This window comes from Dasypus novemcinctus, chromosome 21, assembly GCF_030445035.2.
Source record: "Dasypus novemcinctus isolate mDasNov1 chromosome 21, mDasNov1.1.hap2, whole genome shotgun sequence".
NCBI classification, from domain to species: Eukaryota; Metazoa; Chordata; class Mammalia; order Cingulata; family Dasypodidae; genus Dasypus; species Dasypus novemcinctus.
The window spans coordinates 58,842,341-58,866,472 of record NC_080693.1 but is presented as its reverse complement, the minus strand read 5'-3'; the positions used below and the strand labels follow the sequence as shown (position 1 = coordinate 58,866,472).

Here is a 24,132-nt window from a genome sequence, read left to right as displayed (position 1 = left end):
AATATTACTCTTATTGGGGTACATCGATAAAATGATCATTATCACTGGGAAAAAAATATTTGTATCTGTTGACTAAGTACTTCCATTTGGAATTTACTGTGAAAAAGACAGGAAGTTTTGTGTTAGGATGCTCATTGTGGTATTATTTATAACAATAAAATATCTAAATGATTAAAAATAGAGAATGAGTCTTATAAACCTACATATCTAGGTGTAAAATACTCTATACACTTGAAACATACTTAAAAAATATCCCCAGCATGATGCCTGGCACATAGGCACTCCAAAAACAGGAACTAATATACGTAAATGTACTTGACAAACTGTAAAGTGCCTGGCAAATGCTAGTCATCACTTTTATTCTAATGGCTGTCTCCTGATCCATCCTAGATGAAGCTTGAGTGCACTTCCTACAGCGTTTCTGGTTGGAAAGGCATAGGAATAGGGGAATTTGAGTTAAGAGACTGGAGCTGCTTCCTTTCCAGGGAACTATCACCTTTGGGATCTCTCTCTGCTCCTCATCATGAAGAAAGGTAAGGACATTCTCCCTAGCCTATGTGCACGTACTGTACAAGCATTTGGACTATATTTTCAAGGGAATCATGGAGCCATCATGGAGGCCTGGCAGTGTCAGCCCTGCTGACTCTGTAGAAGTAATAGTGTTCTGGTGTATCAGCCACTGTTGAATGAGCAGCTGCTGAGTAACAAGACTATCCTAGGTGCTTTAATACACATTATTTGACTAAATTCTCAAACAACCTTAAGGGGTAGTTGTTTATTTGCATTTCAGAGATAAGACAATGAAGGTTCAAAGAAGTTAAATGGTTAAGTAACCTACCCAAGGCCGTGCCCAGCTGGCACTGGGACCGAGCGCTTGAGATCTTCACCACCACACTATCTGCATCTAGGAGGACTTGAGAAGGGTGCACTGTGTGGAAACTGAGCTGAGTCACTCATTTGAAGGAGCCCAGGAAAATTAAGTCTGTTCTTCCATTGCCTCTTTGGTAGATTCAGACTTAAATCCATCCCAGGCAGAAGAAAAATCTTTGAAGAGAAGTCAGCCCATCCTGAAGTCTTATAATACCTTGAGTATTTTTTCCATACATCTAACCTCCATCTTCCCTGCTCAAATATGATTCCTTTTCCCCTGTTTCTTTGGTTTCCAGTAGGGACGGTGAATAGATGACAGGTTCCCCTTTTATGAAAAGGTCCTAGGGTAGAGGATGGAGGGGGCTTCTCTTTCCCCAGCTTTGTTGAGGTCATGACTAGGATGCCTCAGTCTCTCTGGTCTGGGATCTGCCCCAAAAGAGAAGCAGGAGAAAAAAGACCTGAAAGATAAGCAGAAAGGAAGTCTGGCTTGAAGAATGGCCTGAGTCTTTTGGGATATTAGTTCTGGGTTCAGGTTGAAGTTAAGGTGGGCAGTTTTGCCCACCATACTTAGTAGCCAGATTCATGTTTGACACCTACCCAGCTGTGGAGGTCTGGCGAGCATCTCTAGAGCCAGAGTCTCTCATTTGTAGTGATATATCTCTATAGCCACCTCTCTCTGTCAGAAAGGTGGGTTCTGCCAGTTTGTATTTACCCCTCCTGTTTCAATACAATCTTGCTGTATTTGCTCAGGACCAGGGAGTCTTAGAGATGCCCATGAAAGATAATAATCATGTGGGGAGGAAGCTGGAATCCCAAGGCTAGGTCCAAAGAGTCTCTGCGGGGATCCTAAGGCTAAGCCCAAAGCTCTTCTCTCTTTACTCTAAAAATGACAGCTCAAGAAGGCAACTGGGACTTGAGTCTGGACACACAGAATGGGGGTGTGTGTCCAGACTCAAGTCCCTCCCCCATATTTTGGGGCCAAGCATGCCTGCTGCTCACTTCAACTTCCCTTGGCCCACCTACCTTACAGGCAGGAGAGGGTTAAAGGCATGGTATGGGCAAGCTATAAATTTCCTATCAGTGTGGGGAGAGCAGGACTGTTGGCAGGGAGGGGGTTGGGCCGGGGGGGGGGGGGGAGGGGAGGGGGTTGCTGGGAAAAAGCCAGGAGGTTGTCTCTAGGTAACAATAAACACTGCAAGCAAGGAGCAGCTGTTACACTTACTCTCTCTGCATCACAATGCTGAAATAACACTAATAAACTAGTGCACCCAATGCACAGGCATACATGCACTTGGGGCTGGGCCCCACTGTCCCTAGGGCTGCCCTCTGCTCCAGGACAGGACCCCTAGTGCCAGCTGACATACCAGTCTTGGCCCAGGTATACTTGTGGGGAGAAAGAGGACTAACGTATCCTCCCCACACCAGTGGCATTCTCAGGGACAGGGGTTGGTAGAGACTGGGGGTTTTGGGTTCAGATCCTAGTAGCATTTACTAGGCATGAATTCCAATAGGGTCACTCTTAGCTTAGAGTTGGGAGTAGAGGGGGAGGGTAAAATGTAGGCAGCAGACAACTACTTACCAAGTCCTCTCAAAATGGAGGGCATGAAGCATCCAGGAGTGGAGCTGGCTGAAGGCAGGTAGAAGAAAAGGGGTACAGAGGAGCTGATTTGAGAGAGGAGGATCAGGGAGCATGTGGAATTGAGGAGTGATTCTTACATCTTTTCTGGCGCTGAACTCCCCACACCTGCCCACCTTCCACCCCACCCTGGTACACCCAGGCTTCACCTCACAGCACCACTTTTATACCCAGAGCCCAGTGAGATGTTGGTTCAGGACTGAGCTTTATTAGCAGTGTTCTAGGAGGGGACCCTGGACTCCTGATGCTGCCAGGGAGAGCTGCGTTAGTGAAGCTGATCCCATCTCCCTGCATGAAGAGTAGCTGGTCTGTCCCTTTGTCCAACTGAAGCCCTCGCTGGATCTCCAGGAGCAGCCTGGCAGAGGGTCCCTTGCCTGGGCTGGAGAACAGAGCTGTTGGCAATGAAAGGAACAGAAATAGGCATGTGAGAATTTGGGATCTATCACAAAGGCTCCCCTCCTCATAGCCCATTCTTCTCTGAAGTTAGAGAGAGGGGTGTTTTTGTTATGTGTCTGGATACACTGGCATCCAACATCTCTCTTTCCCTTTGCTGAGACAAGGAGGTTGCTGGAACTGTGGTTAGAGGTATGGGATGGCTCTCCTTTTGGCTTCTTTTTCCTGTTATGATCTCAAAGAGATCCTATCCTATCATCCCCAATTCAGAAAGGATGGAGGTGATGCACACTGCCCACCTGGCTTTGAAGATCTGTGGTTCTGTGCCCACTTCCCAGCCTGTATCCCCAACACCCTAGTTTAGCCAGTCTAGGAGCTCTCTCCTCTCTCACCCCAGGTGTCTGTTTCCAAGGAGACAGGACTAGGGCTAGGTGGTAATCCTTCCAGGGCCTGGTCTTATTATGTCCTTAAACAAACAAACAAAACAAAAACAAAAACAAAAACCTCTACGTCATGTGGTGGGAGCCGGGTACCCAGATCTCTGGGGAGGCAAGTGAGGACAGGAGCTGGGTTTTCCGGAAAGCCTCTTTTCTGGAAGGTACCCAGGGGCACTGAGCTGTCCCAGTACATATGGGTGCCCAGTACCCTCTGCAGCCAATGGACATAGTCAGGCAAGAATAAATGGTCTCTCCTGTCTCTTCCTCACTGGGAAGTCTCTCTACTGGCAGAGTAGGGGGAAATTGGACAAAAAGGAGCTCTAATGGGCCTGGACCCCCTTCCCCTCTGTTCTTTTCATGAGCCGCCCCCATTGCTATGAGTCACCAGAACCCTGAGCTCAGCTGAGCTGCCAGCAGCCTTCTTCTCCCCTCCCCCAGCCAGCCATATATGCACCCACAGGGCCCCAGCTCCTCCTTCACCTCCTAGGAAACTTTAAGAGCAAAGGAGTGCGAGAGACCCCAGCATGTGCTCTGTGCTGGTGCAAAGGGAACCTGGCAGAATAGGATCACCAGCCAGGAAAGCTGGCACACCCAGGCACATGGCCTTGTTGGCATGAGAGTGGAAGCAGGAGAGGATGGTGTGAGGAGGCTCTTTCAGGAGCAGCTATCTCCTCCTGGCTCACTCTCTTGTCACTGTTTCTGCTCCTTGGCCTTTCTCCCTGGGTGCTGAGGGACTTCATGGCACTGTCACCTCTGGGACATCTATCCTCATTCTCTTTCTTCCCTTCCTCCATGGTCTTGGGAGCCAGAAAGTGGGGATATGCAAAAGAACCTTCATGGTGGGTGTTCAGATGTCCAGATCTCCCACCAGCCAGTGGTACAAACAAACTGAGACAGGAGTAGGAAAGGGGTCCTATCAGAGTAAAAGCTAAATTCTAGACCAACACTAAGTTCCTTAACTATTCCCCTCAAGATCCTTTTCTCGAGTGCAAGGAATTCTGAATATCACTACCTTTGCCTTTTATTCATTTCACTCTCACCCTGCTAAAGGCTTAGGGTTTCTTCTGGACTTCAGAGCATATTCCAGGCTCTTAGTCCAGGCTTGTAGATCTGGTACCTTTGGCTCAAATTCAGATGTATGAGGCAGAGACGGTGGGGGATCAGAATCCAGATTACATGATTTAACACCTTTTAGCTCCTCCAATATGCCTGGATTGGGGTAGGGATGGATAACAGGTGAAAAAGGGGGCTCATACAAAGCCTGCCATCCTCTCCCCTCTTTTTGCTGCTGCTCTACCTCTCAGAGTAGAAACAGGAGCTCTGTAAACATCAGTCACCTAATAAAACCCCCATTAACACTCAATATGAATGGCCTGCCCTGCGTGAGCAGCCAGACCCACAGATAAGACAACAGGCCTCAGTCTCCAAATTTAACCTATCTTCTCCCTGATTTTAGGCTTCCCCCTGATTTTCCTTGACAAAGAATCTTCTTTTCCAACCCTGTGGCTTAGTTTTCGTCCCCCACTAATGCCCCAATAGGTCCTTGGAAGCAGGGAGGGGTAATAGCTAGGTTCTTTCCAGACTGTCTTGGGGAGGATATGAGGGGATCTTCCCATCCTGTCAGTAGTAGAGAAGGCAGAGAATCAGGCAGCCAAGGAGCAGATGACTCTGGGACAGGGTAGGGTGAGCCTACGGACACAGAGAGGCAGGTCCTGTTCTTCCCCAGAAGCTTTGGGGATATAAAATGGAGTACTAAGATGGAGGCAAAAACAATTCTGCAGGTGAAGGAAAAGTGTTGGGGGCCTAGGGAGTGTGACAAAGTTTCTGCCTGTACTACTCTGTGCCTCTCCTCTCCCCCACCCCAGCTTAACCTCATGAAGCAGAGAACAAAGAATGTTGGACTTTTTTATGAAGGAGGAAGATGCCAGGAAATGCCACCTTTGGCAATCTGATGGGAAAGTCCCTTTTCTCCTTCATTCCTTTCCTTCTTAGCCCTAGGGTCTGAACAGTGAAGGAAGCAGTCAGATAGAGATGGGGACATTTGAAAACTTGCCTATGTTTCCAGTGGGTATAATACCACATGGAACTAGGTGAGGTCTAGGAGCTCTGAGGCATTCAGGGGCATTTCTTACTCAGTCTTCAGGACCTTCAGTTTGAATTCTGGCTCTTTTCTAAGCTTAGATGCAGCACAAGAGATATAAGACCACTCCCCAATACATTTTTCTGATATTACTTTCTGCAGAGGCTTATATAGCAGTAGGAAAACTTGTGATATGATATAAAAAAAAAAGCTCAAGATTTTGTCTTGATTGGGAGATTGGTTTCTTTAGTCTTGGAGTTGCAGTCAGTGGAGCATTTCCTTCCCTGTGGACCTTACAGAATATGGTAAAATCCCATGGGAGTGGGAGACTGTAGGGGATCTGTTTGGAAGCAGGGGAATGGATGAGCTGACTTCTGGACAGGCTGTATGAAGGATATGCATCCCCAATTATGCTCCATAGAAGCTGGACCTGTCTTTCTCCTGAGTTGTTTCCAGGACTCAGGATGGGGACATGGGACTCTAAGCCATGGGGAATAGCATCCTCTCCACTCTCTTCCCTCCTCCTGCATCTACATACCGTTTCTTTTCTTGTGTTCCCAGGAGCTCTCCAAATGCAGGAACTCAAAGCAATTCAAGGACAGGATTCAATGGGTTTCCCTGTTCCGTGTCTCTGTTTCTACATCTGTAAAATGAAGGGATCGGGCAAGTCAAGCTCCAAATTCCCTTCCTTGCAACAGTAAGGTTCTATGATTCACACACCAAAAAGCACCAGCCTCATTTGAATGCTGTTTTGCATGTAAATCTCCATGGCACTTATTTTATGTCAAAACGTACAGAAATATCTCCAAATCCTGCCCTTTTCTTCCCTCCCACCACAGTCTCTTGCTCTATGGTCCCTAGCTCTTGTCCTTTCAAGGACCTCGAAGCCCTGTGTCTATCCCAAAATTTTATAGTGCTCACTGGGACAAGCCCAACCTGACGAAACCCGAGGAGCAAGAAAACAGCCTCACCTAATGTTCTAGGTATTTGGGCTCCAGACCTGAATCAGTCAGAATACTCCATTCTTTTTGGGGGTCCTGGCAGTTGGGGTGAGATTCTGGCACCTCTCCTCAGCACTGCCCTTCCTCCTCCTCCACCTTGCTATTCTCCATGCCAAAACGTAAAGTGGCCAGTGATTGATGGGCCTGGGTTCCTGGTAACCGCACCCAGTGGCCCAATCCTCCTCCCTTACCCAATCCCTCCCCTGTCCCTATTCAGAGATCAGATTGTCTCATGTTGGTCCCTGAGGTCCCATTAATTAAAAATACATCCAATTAAATGGCAGGTGAAAACGTGCTATTGGAGCGCTCCATCCCCTGCCCCAGCTTGGTCTCTCCCCGCCCCCCCCCCCCCCCCCCCCCCCCCCCCCCCCCCCCCCCCCCCGCTTTAAGGCTCAGCTGTGCTTTGAGCTGAGAAAAAAAGAGAGAGAGAGGAAGAAAGAGGGAGAGAGAAGAAGAAGACATAGGGGAGTATGTGTGTGTGGGGGTCTGTTTGAATCTCTGCCAGGGTAGCATGTGCCAGCCTAGGAGGGTGGCACTGTGCCCTGGTGTCTAATTTCTGGAGGTGTGAGTAGGTTTAGTCAGCTGGGTACCACCTCTATCTCCCTTAAAGGGGCAGAGGGAAGTCTGAGGGTGTGGCTGGCTATGTCTGCCTTCCTTCTGGGCTTGGTGGGTGAAGGGCAGAAGTGTAAATGGCAGAGGGGCTCTAGGACAGGGTGTGTGATATTCAGGGGTGGGCTGGAAGAGTCTGAGGCCTCTATTCTTAGGAAGAAGATAATGATAACAAGGAGCAGGGCGGGACCCAGGTGGCAGGGCATGGTGATGCTTCCAAGCCTGGCTGTGCCTACCCCTGACACAGGAAAACTGAGAAAAGAGGGAGGGAAGAAGGAAAAAGCCTTAATTTGGGTGGGAACAGATAGGTCAGACAGTATAAAATATATAGAAATGAACATTTGGGTGGTACCACATCTCCTAGCACTGTACAGGTAAGGGCCTTGAGGGACCTGTCCTGTTTGTCCTTTCTCTGGATGAAAAGTAGCAGCAGTGGTATAAAGTCCCTGGTCTGGCTTCCTCGTAGGCTTTGGGTAGGACATCTCCCTTCATGAGCACTGACCACTCTCATTCCCCTCCACACTCACAGTGTGCACTTTGCTAGGTTAGGCACCCCTGCCCAAGCCCTCTGGCCCTAACCAATGCGAAGCTAATGGGCACTTGAAGCTATTGGAGAGGAGATTAGGAAAGAAGGGGTGACTAGGGGTGATACTCAGGATCTAGGTAGGATTGGGAGGGGGGCCTGCTGACCCAGGGCCCCTGCTAGGCCTCCTTGGCAGCCTCAGCACCTCCTCACTTCACTTTAACGCTAATTGGAGATTTTAATCTGCACTGCTGCTCTGCTCAGGGTGCTGGGGGGAGTGCCAGCTGTGCAGTAATTCCAGCAGCACCGACTGTTTAATCAAGCTGTCCTCCTGGGGAGGGGCCCTCAGGCATGGGGGGTGGGCGGGGGAGAACCTCTGTCATCTCTCTTAGCCTGTTCAGCCTGGCAGGGTTTCATGGAGCCTGAGGGTCAACCGTGGGGTCCTCACCCTCACAGGTTCCCTATGGCCACTTGGCATCCTTGGAAGGCAGCCATTATATGGTGTGGGGTGGGTGTGAGGCTCATAGGCTAAAGCAGCCCCCCACCTCTACCCATTCTGCTTCCTGACACCTTTTTGGCTCAGAGCCTTGGGGTGTCTGTCAGTCTCTAGCTACCCAGCCTGCAAATATCCACTAGACTGTTTGAGTTCCGCAGTTTGTGCTGGGGGAGGCAATGGGACACAGAAGAAAGGCTGAACTTTCCTACTTTCCCAGTCTTTTCAACCCCCTTACCCCTGACACTTTCTCACTAACAAAGACACTTCTAGAACAACTGTAAGCGATCAGTTTCCTGAAATTCACAGACACCCTCATCATCTGGGCTGGAAAGAAACTGGCTTGGAGGCAGGGGGACAGTGGGGGTGGACAGCTGGAGCCTGCTACACCCTGAGGGAGAAAAGCACCTGTGCAAGGTGTTCTGTGCCTGGAACTAGAGGGCTACCTAAATTTGGCTGGGAGCACACAGAGATGCCAGGCCATTTGGGCAGAATAATTAGGGTCTGAGAACATTTTTTAGGGAAGAACAAGTAGTACCAATTATTCTTCTGGCTTCTTGGGCCTGGGCTCTCCAACGCTCTGGAGGTGTTTCTGAACCCTGTCCTGCCCCCCTCACTCAGACTGTTCTGCAAAGGGGCAGGAGTTTTAATTGGTCAGCAGCGCCCTCGTGTGGCAGAAACCAAGACTGCAGCTGCCTAAGGTACCTGGCAGCTTGAAGGGATCAGATGCTAGAGATGATGGTAGGCAGGGTTTTATCTGTGCTCTCTGTGCCATCAAGGAACCCCACGCATACTTGAAAATTTCCAGTGACGTTTCCTGCTTTCTGATACCTGCCCTATCCCTCCATCTACCTCATCCGAATTGCTCTACTCCAACTCCCTGTCATGTGGGGAGGGAGCACCATTTAGATCTGCCACTGTGCTGTTTCAATTGTGGGGCGATGAAGGAGGGAGAGGACATTGCTGTGAGAGAAAGCCTAAGGTCAAGAGGGTAAACTGATATCACCTCCAATGTCCAGGGTGCATGGGAAAGCTCTGACTTTTCTGCCAATTCTCTATAGGCCCCAGACAAGAGCTGCCACCTGAGCTTGAGAGAGTGACACCTAGTGGTCTATTCTGACCTATGGTCATCAATTTTCTACTCCTTGGGGGGATATGGGAGGAGAAGGGATAGATGATAGACTCTCAGAGCCCGAGCCCCTTGCTAGGGAATGGGAGTGGACACCAGATGAAATGCCTTTCCATTAAAAGATTCAGGCATTCTCCAAGGATGCTAGGCCAGAATGCACATCTGGGGCTTCAAACTTTTAGCCCCCTGGTCATTAGATCCTCTCTAGTGTCAATACAATCTGTTTACTGGTTCCTTCCTTCCACATCCATTAAATGGGAAACATAGTTCTGAACTACAGAAAAAGGGATGGAGATTTGACTTCAGGCATGAGGGCTGGAAATCACAGAAAGTTGAACAGAAGTAAGACCCTTCCCTTCATTGGAGATGTCTAGCAACATGAACAAATGTTCCCATTAGGACCCGGGTTTGGGCTGGTGGGTAGGGAAAGGAACACACCTACCTGGATATAAGAAGGGTGGGGGTGGGCACTGGAGGCTGGTGACCTGCCTGGTTCCAGGCATTGGAGTAGGAAGGAAGCAGGTTTGTAAGCCTCTACTTCTGGTGTCTCACAGAGTTTGGACAGGTGGGATCTCCCATGGAACCTGGAATGGAGGTGGAGAAGCTGATTAGAGGTAGTGAGAAGGGACAGCACTGAGGTATCCTGACTCAGTAGGAATTGAAAGAGAACAGCTTCTTGGGGAAGAAAAAGAAGGCAAATCTGTGTGCGCACGTGTGGATGGTGGTGGTGGATGAGTGTGGTGGTGTTGTAAAGGAGAGGGCAGATAGTAACTTGACATCAGTATAGTAGAGCAATGTCCATTAGCATAGCTGGCCACAAGGACAAAACAAGAATGAAATGCCTGCCAGTGCCAAGAAAGGGGTAACACACTCTAGCATGGAGGGAAAACTTGTTAATCAGAAAGTAAGACACCAGATAGGATCAAATCAAAAGCCAAGAAAACTCTTTTCTAGATCTCTGGGAGTAAAAAATTTCCCTGAGAACAGGGGTAGGTGGGGTGGGGTTGGGACCATCCCATACCAAAGTTGGCTAGGGGCCTCTCATTGGCCTTAGCTACCTACCTGACTTTAGATTACATGAAAGCTCTAGAAAAGTTCATGGAGACAGAATGTGCCAGGGCTCCTGATGCCAGGCTACTGATAGAATCATGGCATTACTCAGGGGCCATCCCTCCTGTTGCTGCAGTTACCTGTAAAGGAAAATGACAGGTTACATTAAACATGGGCTAAGGGACTAGATCCCAAAGAGCGTCTTTGGTCTTTCACTCAGGAGCATGGCCTTGGACGTAACAGTGATGGTAATGTTTATCTTCTTCCAACTCCCTCAAACTGGAACTCAAAAGCCCAGAGGGGCTCATATAGATCATCGGGTCTTTAATTAAGGCTTCCAGAGAGAATTATAACTCTTCTTCTAAGATTTCTCCCTTCAGGGAACTGTCTCCTACTTTGATAAAGTAAAAACTTAGATAATAGGAATCCAACAGAAACAGAAGCTGTGAAATTGAGAGTTACAAAAGACAATGAGGAATGTAAGTTAGAGATTGTGTTGACCAAGGTCAATGCAAGGTGATTCAGAGGAGTCCTGAATCAGATGATTAGCTTGCATTTGAGGCTTAGTCCATAATAGCTTCTTCAAGAAAGACTCTGGGGAAGAAAAGGGTATTAACCATAAGACAGAAAGTTTTGCAGGACAGATTGATGTAATTCGGGGAAAGTAGGTCTATTATATATTCCCTAGGTGGAGACGAATTTGCATGAGGACCAACTCTACATTCCTCCCTATGCTGACAATTAGGGTGTGATGGAGAAAATATGAAAGCTATGGACTAGGTTCTATTTCTTTGTCAAAAGCAGACAATGTTCATATTGTGGATCTCCTAACCCCCTGACCTACACCCACGACTTATCTCTACACTGCCTAACAGTGCATTTCACCCTTTAAGATTCTGCTTCCAGCAGGGGGACCATTTCAGCATCCCTGCCTCTGCTCATCAGTAATCCCCAGATTCATATGCTCAGAGAAAATAAGCATCAGAAGCACTGGAAGGGATTGCAGATACATCTGGGAGAGGTCCAAAGAGGGAGGGAGTCAGCGCACCAGAGTGAGAGGACTTGGAACCTGCTGTGCACGCCAGCCTGCTGAGCATGCCATTCAGGGCTTAGGCCACTCAGGCCACCACTTTCCTTCTGCTGCACCCAAGGAGCACACCAAACAGCTCAAAACAAAAACAATGAGGGAGAAGGGAGGGATAGAGGCTTTCCCCAAGAATTTTCCTGTAATCTCAAGGAGTATCTCATTTTCCTCAGAGTTTTACGATCTCTATTCTCACACAGAGACTACCCATTCCATCCCAACCCTTGCCCTATTTCCCAGCAGATGAGAAGTGTTTTCCTTCTTCCTTACTTTTGACTTTATTTTTCAATATAGCTATATTGTAATGCAAAGGAGGCTGAGTGTAGGATGAATTTAGAGCAAATCCTTACATTTGTCTCCAAGGATCATTTCCTGCAATCTAAACCCAGAGATGGTGGCAAAGTGCTCCTTAAACTCTGGGGTAACTCTGAGGGCTGCAGGACTTTTGCACATGGCTGCCTCTTGCTTCCCAAGGAACCAGGGCTCTTGAATCTAAGTATTACATATGTGTAATTCACATGTCATTGAAAGATTGGTCTTTTGAGGTAAAAACACAAAGCTTTGGTTTCTTTTTTTACCCATGATTCTTAATCTACCCTTCCTCCTCAATCTGTCTCTCTCCCTTCAAAATCTCACAGCCCTTCCTTCCCCCAGCTTTTCCTGAGGATGCTTAGGGGTCTCAGGAGCTGGTGATCTTTAAAGTTAGGGGCTATATACTTATGTATACTCTTGGACCTCATGGTCCAAGATTCTGGCTTCTGGGATCTTAGTCCTGGTTGACTGCTACAAACTTGCTGTGGGGTGGTAGGTCAGGCACTTTTTCTCTAAGCCTCAGTATTCTACCCTGTAAACTGAGAGATTGGACTAGGTAATTTCCATGGAGCCTTTCTAGCTCCACTCCTGCTCTCCTCACTTTCTCTCTGGGTCAACTGCAGAGAGAGACACTCCTCCCTCCCCCGCCCTACCCCCCCCCCCAAGATGTCTTTCTCCTGCTGGCTTAACTAAAGGGATAAAACTAGTGAGTCCCAGTAGGAGGCCTTCCTTTAAGCACCAAACTTCTTCTATGAAGAGAAAAAACGTTAAGAAGGTAATCTAACTCTAACCTGAATCTTGATAAAGCAGATAGGAGACTGAAGGCAGGTACAGGGACAGGAAGGAGGAGTATAAATATGTCGTTATCACAGCCCCCTCCCACCCCCCCATACAGTTTAAGAGTCTGAGTATTCACTTGGCTCTTGCTTTAGAGAGCCCAATGTAAGTAGTAGCTGCTTATCCAACACAACTGCGTGGGGATGGGAAGAAAGCATGGACACATGTAAACACATCCAGAGCATTGATATAAATGTGCAATCAATGCACACACATTCCCTCCTTTTCTCTATTTTAGGTCTATATGTGCCTTGTAAGAAGCCATGGTGGGAGAGGACACAACATTCCAGTCTTTGCCTCCCTAAAGTCAGAAAGGAAGAGATAGTAAGACAGGAGCTACTTGGCTTCCTATAAATTGTTTTGTCCTTCCTCACAGCTGCAATCAGAAGCTAAGGGCTCCCGCAGGCCTTGTTCTGATCTGCTGCAGGCGATGGAGGGTTTTTGAAACGGAGAGGACTTGGCTGCAGCCCCGTTTCAGCTGCCGTTGGGGCTGGCTAATGGGCTCATTCGGGAAGACCCCCGCCTGCTGCACTAAAGAGTCCCCCGCCGACCCCCTCCCTGGTCCCAACCCAATTAATAAATGGGGGCTCCCATTTTATGGCTCTGGGAGCAGGAACCAGAGATACAAATGACCCCCAGGGAGGGACAGAAAAAGGCCTTCCAAGAATCAAGCCAGAGAATTGTGCATCCACAGGCACATGCTGCCACAGGCTAGTCATATCCCATTTCAGAGCATTAAAGGGGAAGAAATTGGCAAAAAACTGTATTTTCTTTCCCAGATCCAGAATGGGATAGCATTCCTGAAGTCTATTGGCACACCCCAGCAATAATCTCTCTTGCCAACCTGAAAAGGGCAGGGTGCAGGTTCATCTTCTGGATACACAGCACATTTCACTATTTTCCAGGGGCACTGCCCCCACCCAGGCTCTGCAATACTAAACACAGACATACACAGCTCATCAACTGGTTCATAAAACAAATCAAGTTCCACTTTCCAAACTCTTTCACTATCAACAGCACAAATATGTCTGGGGATCATTATCTTGAGACTATCTTTTATTCCTCCCCTTATATCCAAACTATGTCCAAAACATCCTAATTCCTATGGACACATCTCTCCTTTCTGATTCCCACTGTCCTATTCTAGGCAGTACCTCTCTGTCTCACGTCTAGACAAGTACAAAATTATCCTAGCGAGTTTTCCTGCTTCCTTGACCCAGTCCAGTTGCAAAAGTCCTCAACATCATTTTCATCTCATCATGTTCTGTTCCCTGTTATTGCTCATCAAATCACATTCAAATTCCTCATTCAGGCCCACGAGATTGCCCCTCCAACTTCATTTTCTAATATTCCTTTCAGGTACCATGCTTGCTAGTTCACTCACAGCCCTCTGTTCCTGTGAATGTGTGCTGTGCTCCAGAACACACATGAGCTCACTTCCAAGAGTTTTCTCCCTCTTTACCTTCTCTCTTCTGTTCCATGTCTTCTTTCTTCACTACCTTCAAAGAATCTTTTCTAATTAACCTGACTTTTCCTGATCATTTCTTTCCTTTGGCTCCCTTTGTATTAGGGTACTATTTTATAACTTGCATTATTGTGCTGACTTATAATACCAGTTCCCCACTCCTCACCTAGGTACTTGTCTCTCTTAATTAGACCCAGAAGTGTCCTAAAGATAGGACCCTCCCCGGTCTTCTTCCTCCAGAAGTTGCCCTGTTCTCAGGGCAGAACTCTGCTATGATGGGGCACACCTAATGGTATAACTGCTCTCCACTGAATGATATAGCTTCTGACATGTCATATCAAACAACTGTGAGGAACACAATCATACCATCAGTTTTCACACAACCCACATGCCCCAACCAACCCTAAACTTGGCACTGAGTCTTTCCAAAATTACAAATTTAGTTTCATGACTTCAGTGTATGTTACAAAACAAAGCAAAACATAAAACCAAAAATAAGCATGGCCACCAAAAGATTTTGTTTACCTCCTTGATAGAGGTTTATTCATAGGAAATAAATACCATTTCCTTTGAAGATATCCTAGAATGAGAAGCCTCATTTTGTTCCCTATTTCTAAAATTAATCCTATACTCTCAGGTCATGACCTGATTTTCTAGAACGAAAATCAATTCTAGAAGCAATAGTAGTCTTGTTCTCTACCAACCTGACCTCTGGCCTATCTACCTCTAATCATCAAATTTTAGAAGATCTCTAGGAACAGAGAAGCTATGACTTAAAATACATAAAACCACTTTCACAGTTTGGTACTTCCTCACATTAACCCTCACTCTCATATACTGACTCTTCACTTCCTCTGGTTTAGCCCTGTGTTGTTAGGGAGGAAAAGTGGTCTACCACTCTCCTTTATCTCCTACCTATTGCTCAGGATAATTAAAAGGATTTGCCTAGAGGAAGGTGAGCATTCTTTCCATCCCTTAGCCTAAAATATGCTTAAGAATCAAGATAATATATGCAAAGCATTTAACCCAGTGCCTGATACATAGTAGGTACTCAGCAAATGTTAGTTCCCTTTCTCTCTCCCTTCCTTCCTCCCAATACTACAAGCTTCTCAATCTTTGTTTTTTTCCACTGGTCAAAGGGAGCACTCAACTAGACAAACTCTACTGTCTGTAACTCTCACTCACATATTCTGGTTTACTTGCTCTCCTATGCATTGCCCTTGCAAGGATCTAAAGTGAGGGGGAGAGGAATATACAAGTGTCCAGGTTGACCTAAAATACATAAAGCCACTTGAAGGAGTTTTAAAACTCCAAAAACACAAAAACCTTTTAACATGATGTATTGTCATTCCCTCCTTATTCCTGAATTGCTCTCTTGCACTATGCAGACAACAGTGCTAAACAAATGTCCCTATGTGAGTACAGTCTAACTTCCCTAGGGAAATCTGTCCTTATAGCTTCCCCCACCCTAACATTTCTAGGCCCATTCTCTAACCCTAAAGGTAACACTATTGTAATCAAGGGGAATTCTTGGGTACCACTAATTTTCCATTCATCCCTAACTCTTCTTTATAATCATGTATACTCTAAGACTTTTTTCTGCAGCCTGCTCTAGTTCTCCCTTCCTATTATAGTTCTTCAGTTTATGTGTGCCCTTTTGTCTCCTAACAGAAATTGTGCATGCTAGTACAGTGCCAAACTGGGCAGTTCCTTAATTTATAAAAGGACAGACTCCTATGACTTCTCGAAGTCGTTCAACTCAACCTCTTCTCCAGGGCCAAAAGCATTCAAAATTGCATTAACCTTTGTGGTGACGGTTGTTTGTCTACAAGTTGAAGGTTACCCCTGGGTCCCTTATCAAGCCCTACTGTAGTTGAGACACAGGAGGGAAAAGTGTTCTCTCCTATAGGCAGCTTATCAGATTGACCCCTTAGGTAGAGGAAAGGCACCCAGGCTTTGGTCTTAAATTGGCTCTGCTACATTGTGACCTCTTTAAGGTCTTTCCATCCTGCTTCCCTAGGGAAGGCTTGACTTGGATAACATGTCCTTCATTCCTTTAGCGGTATCAACACTATCTTTAGTTTACACCTATGCTAGAGTAAGACATCAAAAAACCCCAGGTCCTAGGGAACCTATATCTGAGGGAACTGACTCCATGGACATTAGCTCTCATTTCAGAAAAGTATGGTGCAGCTGAGGACTGAATATTGAGAAAGCTTCACTAACTATCTGCCCATATAAAGGGTATGAAAGACTAACTCCCTATCAGACTTTCTCTCAGTCTTGGACTACTAATTTCTGAGACTGAATGAGAGCAACCTAGGGGCCAAAATTAGTTTGGCACCCAATCATTAATCACCAGGGATCAAAGCAGCCCTCACATGCTTTCTCATGGATAGCAGGGTCCCCTTTTCACTAAGCTTTTCTTCCTACAGACACCATCTGCAACTGAACCTAGAAATATCAGAAAAACAACAGTCTCAGGATATAGGGGAGGGGATGAAGAGTGAAGGTTGAAAAAGGGAGGCAAGAAGACTGGAAGGTAACTCCTTGCCTTTCATAGCCACAGAACCTCTTATTTACTCCATGGAACATAAATCTCTTTCGTTGCTCTTAGCAAAAAGACAGTATAGTTATTTTGATTTCTCCTTCCCCTCCTATCCCATAAATTGAGGATCTGGATGGACAATTTTCTTCTGAATTGCCTCTCATAACCACTCAAAACCATGAAACAGTAGTAACTAAACACCCAGCAGGGTTAAGCAATCAACATTTGTTAGCATGGGGGTTAGGTGGTAAATGGGGAGAAAATAGAGAGAGAAAAAAAAAAAAAAAGAAATGAAAAGAGGTGGGTGGAGAAGAGATGGAGAGACAGCTGCACATGGTCTAGTAGTACCACTGGAAATTTCTCCAAGGTGTCATACTTCTCCCAAAGTCTGTCAACCTTGGCTTGAAAAAACTCCCACTTATCTTGAAAGTATTTCCAAGGTTTAGAGGTGTACCAGTAGATGAAAAATGCCGCAACTGGACAGTAAAACCAGTGTCCAAAATGCTCACCTTCCCTCACAGCCCAAACTGAAGACCTGTAGTTCCGCCTCTCTCTTGAAATGAGTATTTCCTCACTTTAGTAATTCCTCACTCCCATTCCACCTAGCCCTTCTGGATGACTAAGTTGTGAAGAGAATTCAGTTTTTGTCTATAAAAACCTAGCTATGGGGTAATCTTTAAGCACAAAGGAAATCCCAGTTCAGCAGCAAGAGCCTTAACTGTCAACTTCCTTGAGGCATTAACCTTACCATATAATTAAGGGTACTTGTCCAAGAAGAGAGAGTGCCTAAGAATTTTAGGTACTGAAGATTAAGGTTTCTAGTCAGGAATGACCTTGAGCGTGATAGAAAAAAAAGTTCAGGTTAGGTCCTCAGCCTTTACGTCCAGAATTTAGAAGACGGTACTATGAAGTGGAAACAACACTCTACTACCTTAAGTTCACACCACTAGACATGAACTTGCAATATAAAGAAGACCTAAAACTAATTCCTTGTCTCTGGACAATAATCAGAAACACAAGATTCCAGGAACTGGAACAATCTTGAGCTGTCCATTCTTCTGAGCAAAGAGATGACTTAGCCCACAAAGAAATACCACTTTCAAACCTTGGGGATTCAACCCTCATCAATCACCAGTTTTTGAATTCAACTTCTTCCTAATTTCCTTTGTTCTGGTGTACACCTTAAACTTGTAGGAATATTCATGCCACTCAAACTTCCTGATACCTATCTCCTTTCTTCCTGTCTTCTGATGCATTTTATCTGCCCTCTGCCTACTTATGTCATAAGTAGCAGGACTACAGCACATATTACAAGTGAAAATTTATCCTCAATGTTCTAAACCATGAAAGGGGAAGGAAAAGAATTCTCTCCTTGGGTGGAGAAGGGAAAGATTCTGGAGATTAAATAGGGATTTTACTCACTAAATACCTTTGGCTCACTTTCTGGATTGGCAATGCATCAAGAAATCTCAACAGAGCGATGGACACTAATTTCTATGCTAGCCCTACCCCCCTATAAGATCTTGAGAACTAAGGGTGGGAGAGGTGTGTGGTTTGGTCTGAGAGACTATCCTCTGAGACTATCCTCTGGGTTTAAACAGCCTCTTACCAACTTCCCTTGATGGCAGTTGAACTCAAACCCACTTACCTCTCCTGTCAGGAGAAGTCAGGGTATATGAAGCTCAACTCTTCTGATGGCCTGGCACATTTGTGTTAACTGTTTTCTACTTAAAAAAAAAAAAAAAAAAAAAAAAAATCACATCTTATGGTTTCCCCAACTTTTTTTGTTCTCTAGTTTAGTGTTTTTAAAGTACCTCTTCAAACCCTGGTAACTTTTTTAAAAAAATAGTTCACAAGTTTACAGTGATTCTGAGACAGAAAGCTCCTAATACAAAGTGGAGGGGGAAAAAATCCCCCTTATACATGATTAGATCTGCTCAGAGGGTACAGATTAAGAAGTAAATGCAATGGAGCAAAAGTGGTATAGTAACAGGAAATATTTAATTTTCCAATCTCCATTTTCCATTTTTATAAACTGAAAGAAAATTTAATATATTACAAAATATCTGTACACAGACAAGGTACACCCAATGGGGGGCAAAAACAAGAGAGAGAAAGGAATACAGTGTCAGGAACCTAAATCAGGGAAAATGAGCTGTCAACTGACACTTTTTTTTGATTGCAGCATTCTCTCTCAAAACTTGCTGGTAACTATTTTAGCACTGTAACTATATATGCATATTATATTTATACACACACATACAAGTGGTTGGTGATGTCTATGACATAAGCTAACCGAAGTCCTACTTACAAATTTGTGCTAACTGCTCTCCTTTAAACATACTGATCTGTTCTTGTTTTGAAATCCTTATTGTTTCTATGGATAGTTGAAGAAAATCTTAAGGAAACTGGGCCAAGAAAATTTCTTTTCAAAACGACAGAAACGATCCTGGTCAAACCAGTTCTGCATCCCATTCATGAATAAAATCAGATTTCTCATCTGTTCAAAACAATGTATTTAACAGACTTAATATCTCCCATGGTGCAATAATTAAAACAAAACAAAACCACTTCTGAGTGGAATTAAATTTACTGGGTTTGTAATTTTCTAATAGTCAAGTTGAAAAACCTTCACTTTCATCATGTGTATAGACAACATAGCTGAAAAATTAACAAATACCTTTTCTTCCTTCACACAGATTCCAGGGTTTTAAGTGAGTTTCTTTTTTTCTCTGCTTTTATAAAGTCAAAATTATCAAAATATTTTTTAGACTTCCAAAATGGGGGTAGGGGTGAGATGGGGATCATACACACACGAACACACATGCACACACACACTCACCCCCTTCCTTAGTGGGGATGGAGGAATGGAGGCTTAAGTATATTATTTAGGATATCTAGCATAATTATAAGGGGCAGGAGGGGGGAGAGAAAAACATTATTGATGATTGCTGATAACCAAAATACAATGAAAGCAGAATTTTATTCATATTTGATGGGAAAAACCAATTTTTCACTAAACAGATACTTATGGAAGTATCCCAGGCTTAGGTTCTTTAATCAAAAACAGGAGAGATGGGGCCAAATGCCTCAAATTCAAATATTCTAAAATACAAAGGCCCATGTCTGAGGACTAAGAAGTCAACAGACAGAAGGTTCAAGTGAACTTGAATGCAATTTACCAATATCATCTCAGTGAGCCTAGCAAATCTAATCAGACACACTGGTGTATAAAAGGCCATCAATGCCAAAATGGCTAGAAAGTTATCTTTCTAATCCGTATTTGGCCCTTAGGGCAAGGCCAGACCAAAAACCAGAGAATAATAAAGAAATACACACACCGTTATCTACCTATTTTAGTAGCATGTAAGTATCTGAAGAGGGTTCTTCTTTCACTTCTTTAAAGATTGTTTTCACTTTATTAGTGTACCTTTCTCTTTTAAGTAATTTATTTTTTATATATGAACTTGGCATTGAAACACAAAACTTCACTTGAATTCTGAAAACTATTTTCCAAGTGCTGAAGCATGTTTGCCTTTTCTTTGTAAAAGGGGTCTAACCTATGTTTCACAAAGGTTTTAAGTCTGTGCAGATAATTTATATGAACATGTATCTTGTTTTCAAAACACTCTACATGCTGGTACTCATAGAATTGGAAGACAGAATGAGAAGCCTCCCAAATTATCCCACGATGAGAGCCTTTCCCTTCCCATATCCTGTTTGTGATAAGGCAGAGTTTTTGCCAGGAAGCCAAAATTTAACTCCTTTTACCAACACTGAAAATCCTCTGAAGGAAAATTCCCTAAAAGAATGGAAAGATAAACATGCTGGGATGTGTATATGTCAATACTGTTCTTTGTCAGGGTCTGCTCTTTTAAAGTTATTTTTAAAAAAGGTATTAGGTCTTCACACACCTTCAGAAAAATACCCACCCTAAACTAAGTTATATTTTCATGTATTTTCAGGATGTTTTTTTTTTTCTGACAATATTACAATGCTCTGAGTTGTTTTTTTGACATAAAAATATATGTGTAAACAATGTTAACTGCTCTTATTAGCCCTCTAGGTATGGAGGAATCATTTCTAACTCCAGCTCAGCAGCAATGTCCTAGGCTGTCCACATTTATAAATCAACTTCCCCATAAAAACATGGTTTTAAAAAAAAACGAAAAACATTTTAGAATTGAAGAGTTACAGAGAACAATGTAGGAGTCTGATTTCCTTTCCTTTATTTCAAAAAGGTAAAGAATTAAGAATTTTCTCAGGTACTTGGGCATCTCAACAATTTTTTCCGAACAAATGCCTCAAAAAAAGAGGGGGGGGGTAGAGATAGAAAAAAAACAAAAAATTTATCAACCAGGCAAAAGGGAAGATATGGAAAATGGAGTCAAGTTTGCCTATTTGCCCAAGAATGGCACTTTCTATAACCTGCTTTATGTGCAGGAAGAGGGAGTATGCCTTTTGTCAAGGTGGAGCAAATTTTAAAAACGAGTTATTTATTTGGAAAAAAATATGTTCAAGATGCTCAATGGGGGAAAAAAAAAGAGTTCACTTAAGCAAAAACATGAGATGGTGGAGAGGAAGGAAACATTTATTTAAACCAGCCAGGTCATTCTGTTTCCCTTAGAGCAAAAGCCTAAGAGCAGCTCAAATTTCGTGAACACTAGTCTCTTAAAAAAAAAAAACAACAAAAAAAACAGAACCCCCCCCCCAAATCAAACCCCCCCCAAAACTATATTAAAAAAACACAAAACCAAACAAAAAAAAATCCCCCAAAACCCAAAACTTTAAAAACCTAGAGAGCCTCTCCTAATCATCTCATCTCAAAACTATAAATTGTTCTCTTTCTCTTCTGAAGAAATGCAGGCAGTCAGCTAATATTTACTTTTCAATTTAATGACCCTCTCCATATTCTCTACTTATATCTACTAGGTAGAGTTGAAGTAAATTTTCTGGCTATAGCCCATCCGGGGGAACTGGTGCAGATATCATTATTTTGTAAGTCGCCTGCTAGTAGCAAAGTGAGCAAGGAATACAACGGATAGCTTTGCAGTAGCCAAATGCAGATGATTACCTCGCTCTGGCAAATGATTTCATTAAAGGTTCAGAGGACAGGATGGAAGGATGGATAGGGAAGGAGTCTTTCAGGACAGTGAAGTCTCTGGGTTAGTAAGGAACTCCTCTCCCTCTTCCCCCTCTTGGCGGGACTCTTGTAGGTCCCCGATAGAGTTTTCCATAAGCAGAGGCCTGAGCTGGGGAACCCCAGTTAAGGCCTGCTCCTGAGCTGCTGGCCCCAGTGGTTCCTGGCCCCAGCTCCCCATAGTTTTGCAATTTGGTCTCAGCATGTACCACAGAGTTGCTGCTTCCCTCAGCCTTCAGGAATGGTTGCCCAATCACTGGGTGTAATGCTAAGGGGACCCTGGTAAAGCGGAGGTCCTGGTCCCCTGGGAACTGCACTGACCCTGTGCCCTGGTAACTGCTGGACTCCCCAAGGTGGCTCACAGAGCCTGAGAAGGTCCTGTTCTTCACCAGGGTCTGGGCCAGGGATTCTGTCAAGGCTGGACCAGAGTTGCGTTCATCAGTGTCAGTGGCACTGAACCCTGTTTCAGGCCCATCAGTGTTTCCGTAAGTCCTGTTTGGATGGGGTCGGGTGGAGTACTCCATTGGTCTCAAGGCCTGGTGCTCATGTGGCAGGTGGCCAGGAGGCTCTGCTTCAGGCTGGGATAAAAGTTGCAGCAAGGCGGCTGTCACGGCTGGGTTCAACTCCTGGGGGGCGCTGGAAAGATCGCCTTCAACCAGAGGGGGTGGAGGTGGCGGCGGTGGAGGTCCGGGGGGCTCAGGGGGCCTCTTCTCTGGTGGAAGAATGTGAGGAGGACATGCTGTGGAAGGGTTACTTCTTTTAAACACCATCTTAAAAATCACATGTGATTATAAACACAAACACACACACACACACTGCCCAACATAAACATATAGCAATACAAGCAATCAGATATATAAAGAATAAAATCTTGGGACCAGGAATTTGCAATTTATAAATAAAAATCAAGTGATTGAAAAGCAAAACAGTTGCGTTCTGGATCTAACAGCTGATGTAAAAAGATTAGGTTTCAAATTATTGTCCTGATTTTTGTCTGAGGAGATTTCCTCCATCTCCTACATGTTCTATTATGTTGGCTGTTGGCAGCCTCCCCTCCCCATATCTTTTTGCTGTTGGATCAAAACATTAATGAAAATAAAGTAGAAAGAGGGAAGATGAAAGGGAACAATACACATGCTGTGGTCACATTTCTATGACATCATCTTGCTGTACAACAGGAGACCTTGCTAAAACATTTCACACAAAGTTTAATGATGATATAAGGTTAACCTGAAATAGAACTTAAAGAATACACAATAGAGATGAAATAAAGTAAAAATCTTTCATTACCATCATGTATAAATATATACGTGCTTCTTGAAACTTAAGTATTCTCCCCCCATAATCACATTCTGAAGAAATGGGTATTAGCCAAACCATACTGTCAGTCAGCTTCCTATATTAAAGTAATTATAAAGATTGAAGTAATCTTTTATCATAATTTTCTATTTTATTTTCCTACTGGCATTTTTTTCCATGCTATGGAAAAATTACCATTGTACCTAGTGTCATGTAGAATGGGCTATTAACAAACATCTATCTTGGAGATATTGACAAGAATGGAATATTTAGTAATGTATTGAACTAACATTACACTTGGTCTTTCAGACATCTTTGTCTTTCTTGAACCACTCTCCAGACTTTTTTTCCCACTGCTGGTTAATTTGCCTAAGCATGGCAATTGTTGTCTAATAATGAACTCCTGCCAAAGGAGGAGAGGAAAGATGTAAAATGACATGAGTTTGAAGACACACAGAACCACTGTGACAAAAGTACAATCAGAACAGAGCCTTTAGAGAGTTGGGAGTCACCCTGCTGAAGAAAAGGTTCATTGTTTTGAGATATCTTCCAAATGACCAATTTTTCTGTTCCCTATGAAAGCATCTTTTAAAATGTCAACTCTTCATTATATGAACTCATGAAGTAAAGTCATTACTAAGACAAGCCAAAAAAAAGTCTTTATAGTTATAATTAGTATTTTGGTAGATTTACCTTAATTATATTTTGCAAAGAAAATCAATAAAGTTTACATTTCCTCAGCATGCAGATGAAAGCACTCTGAAAACACTACAAAATTGTAAAGTTGTGCAGTGGAGAGATGAGGTCAAGTGCTCTGTAAAATATATAGGTACGTTGCCCAGCCATCCCTGCTTGCCCAGGACTGAGGGGCTTCCCAGGTTGTGGACCTTTCATTTTAAAGCTGCGATATTTGGGGGATGAGTTTGTCACCTGATATACAGCACTCAAGGTACTTGTTGACTGATTTACTGGTTGACTAGGTGGCAGGGGAAAATGAGTTTAAGGACAAAATTTGTCATGGATAATTCATGAAGAGCAGGTATTTTGAAAAAGGAAGGCTAAGTGTACTACAAACACCTATAGATTTCAGAGCCTTTTTCTGTCAACACTACATAATCTTTCTATATAAGAACATCACCATATCAGTTATTTTTAAAAATATGTTTTTGGGCCATACATGAAATGGAACACCGGGTTTTTGTACGATGGAGGGGCAAACAATTTAA

The 24,132-nt window shown here is 44.2% G+C and overlaps 1 protein-coding gene across 12 annotated transcripts in view; it reads right to left on the bottom strand.

Moving 5' to 3' along the window:
- Positions 1 to 760: 760 nt before the first annotated feature.
- Positions 761 to 24,132, bottom strand: part of CDK12 (cyclin dependent kinase 12) — a 65,992-nt gene continuing 42,620 nt past the window's right edge. For 3 of the 12 annotated variants that reach the window (XM_058284161.2, XM_012523871.4, XM_058284154.2), the window contains one exon: positions 18,450 to 22,346. In XM_058284161.2, coding sequence (XP_058140144.1) covers positions 21,634 to 22,346 — 713 coding nt within the window. In that variant the 3' untranslated portion in view covers positions 18,450 to 21,633. Of the gene's footprint in view, positions 2,899 to 5,954; positions 6,060 to 9,613; positions 9,756 to 10,233; positions 10,362 to 18,449; positions 22,347 to 24,132 lie in introns of those variants that run through there. The other 9 variants (XM_071210639.1, XM_058284156.2, XM_012523875.4 and 6 more) reach the window with 6 other exon arrangements.